Source organism: Leptosomus discolor, chromosome 4, assembly GCF_034619465.1.
Source record: "Leptosomus discolor isolate bLepDis1 chromosome 4, bLepDis1.hap2, whole genome shotgun sequence".
Lineage (NCBI taxonomy): Eukaryota > Metazoa > Chordata > Aves > Leptosomiformes > Leptosomidae > Leptosomus > Leptosomus discolor.
In genome coordinates, this window is record NC_141394.1 from 68,314,107 (window position 1) to 68,317,105 (window position 2,999).

A 2,999-nucleotide genomic window follows, 5' to 3' on the forward strand; every position below is an offset into this window, starting at 1 on the left:
TATGTGCCTATCTTTTAAAGAATTTAATAATACAAAATGATCAATGAGCCTAGAGTTGGGAAAGCTAAAGTTTGTTCAGTTGCGAAAAGCAAAAGATACTTGCAGTGTGGCTTTAGTAGTGATATGTCTGCATAAAATAATGTGCTTCTTTTTCTTTTCTCTCTTTCAGCAAAGTTTCTGTTTGAGAAATACGCCTTCACTCAGCAAAACAAAAACAACTTCTAAAGGTTGTTCTCGGTGGAAATCACTCTATGCCCCATTACGTGCTTGAGTGAAACCAGACTAAGAACTTCTGTCATGGCAGCTTTTCTGCTGGGAGCTGTGTTGCTTATTGTTCAACCTCAGATAGTGCCTTCCAGACCAGCTATAAATTCGAAGGCTGAAACTTCTTCTCAGTCTGTTCAGAGAGAACTTTTAAAGAAAACATCTCAAAAAAATGACTTCAAGGAAAACATTCATTCTAATGGATCATGCCGGCAGCTGCCACAGACTGTCATTATTGGAGTGAGAAAAGGTGGAACAAGAGCTTTGTTAGAGATGTTGAGTCTCCATCCAGATATTGCGGCAGCAGAAAGTGAAGTTCACTTCTTTGACTGGGAAGATCATTACAGAAATGGATTGCAGTGGTATGTTAATCAAATGCCATTCTCTTATCCCCATCAGATCACCGTGGAAAAAACTCCAGCGTATTTCACATCACCTAAAGTGCCTGAAAGAGTTTATAACATGAACCAATCAATGAGACTACTCCTTATTTTAAGAGACCCAAGTGAGAGAGTACTATCAGATTACACCCAAGTGTTCTATAATCACATGCAGAAGCACAAGCCGTATCCATCCATTGAACAATTCCTGATTAAAGATGGTGAACTCAATGTGGACTACAAGGCAATAAACAGAAGCTTATACTACATTCACATGCAAAACTGGCTGAAGTATTTTCCTCTTGATCGAATCCACATTGTAGATGGGGATAAACTAATCAAAGACCCCTTCCCAGAAATAGAGAAGGTAGAGAGATTTTTGAAGTTATCACCACAGATAAATGCTTCAAACTTTTATTTCAATAAAACTAAAGGCTTCTACTGCCTAAGGGACAGTGGTAGAGAGCGTTGTTTACATGAGTCAAAAGGACGAGCACACCCACAAGTAGATACCCGGTTACTCGAGAAACTGCATGAATATTTCTATGAACCCAACAAGAAATTTTTTGAGCTTGTGGGCAGAACATTTGACTGGCACTCATTTGTGGCAAGTTAGTGGTAAGCTTCAGAACCTATGTTCCAGTGTACATTTAGAAATTTTAAAAAGGGCATTTAAGCTATAATTTATTTGTAAAATCCATAAATACTTCTGTACAGTATTAGATTCACAATTGCCATATATACTAGTTATATTTTTCTACTTGTTAAATTTGAAAGCATTTTGTATTGTTTTTCATGGTTGTTAACATTGTGTATGATGTGTCTATATGATGAAACTAAATTATTTCACTGCAGAAGATGCTCTCTTGAGAATGTGTTGTCTTTTTAATAAATAAGAAATTCATTTCAACCCCTCAGAACTATTTGAATACTTTGGCCTTTCTGGACTACTTCTGGACTTTTTCCTCTAATTGCTAATGAATATGCTAAACTTTATATTTCCATTTTTCTTTCTTTAAAATGTGGTTTAATAATTTCTTTTTCATTTGAATATATTGTTGTTGTAGTTAGCAAATTGTTCCATCCTGCTTTATAAAATTATTTCCTGATAAAGTGGTGGTACTTATACATGTTGGGACATGCACACCCAAAGGATAATGGAAGTCTCTGTGTAATATGATATATTAACTGCTGTACTTACCTTCGTATTTACTGTTATAACAAGTGCTTCTCATTCTTTGGCAGTACAGTGCAGGTTTCTTGACAGATTCTTAAAGAATCTGTGGGGACCAGCTCATAAAATCCAGAGTTAGCTACAGAAATATAGTCAACCCGTAAACTTCCTACAGTCTCTGAATGTATATATACTTCATAAAGAAGGAGGGTTGAGAGAAGAATTTAAGCGATATAGGGACATTTTCAAAGTTGCCTATGACCATTCCTACATTTTATAGCACACTTATGCTTTGCCATCACTGAAAATGAACACTTAGACCAGAAAAATTAGTTGGTCTACATTCCAATAAGCATCAACTTCATTCATATGAGTATTATCATGCTTATACCCCATTTTAAGGCTGATTTCTAGGAGCTAAGCAGGTGCTTCATGCAACTGAAAATTGCCCATGGACTACCATTCATTTAATCTCCTTCCAAGAACCAAGATGCCAAATTTTAATTGGACTTGTGTGTTTTAGGTTTAACCCCAATTCCAGGAACTTTTATGGTCTTCCATCTGCTAAAAATGAAAGTTGGATGTTAGTACACTGGTAAAAATTATACCTTTCTTTGCCTACAGTAGTTACGATGTCTTGTTAGCCATCAGCTTCTGGAGTTAGAATTAATCCTGTTTCCACACAAGGCTTACTATGGTGCTTTCATTCTGAGCACCTAATTTTCATTTTATGATCTTGAGTTTAGCTCTTGAATGTGCAGTGGCAACACGCTGTAAATTTGAACTTGTAACTGATTGTTACAATCCTTGATAAAATTTAAATGTAGATTGATTAATTTTTTTCTGGTGAGATGGTGCAAACTTGGGCGCTATAACAAGGTACCGTCTGGATGCAAATATCCCATATTATGCTGTTTGCATGAAAATTTGCAGATGCTGCCCCTCTCTCTCCCACTCCTTGTGCACCTGCCCAAGCTGTATTCAACCTCAGAGAGGTTGGTGGTGTTTTACAAAGCAGACCTTTGATGAAAACCTACAATGAAATGGTATTGTACTCAATAAAATATTTTTTGAATTGCATCTTTCCTTTCTCTTTTGTTCATCATTTTCTAGTTTGGAAGACCAGAATTTAGGATTCAATTCCAGTTTAGATTCCAGTGAAATGTTACTTGAGACTTTAG

The 2,999-nt window shown here is 36.1% G+C and overlaps 1 protein-coding gene across 1 annotated transcript; it reads left to right on the top strand.

Moving 5' to 3' along the window:
- The first annotated feature begins 297 nt into the window (after positions 1–297).
- HS3ST1 (heparan sulfate-glucosamine 3-sulfotransferase 1) lies at positions 298–1,260 on the top strand. Its single transcript, XM_009955441.2, has one exon. The coding sequence runs from the start codon at positions 298–300 to the stop codon at positions 1,258–1,260; it is 963 nt and encodes a 320-aa protein (XP_009953743.2).
- Positions 1,261–2,999: the final 1,739 nt, after the last annotated feature.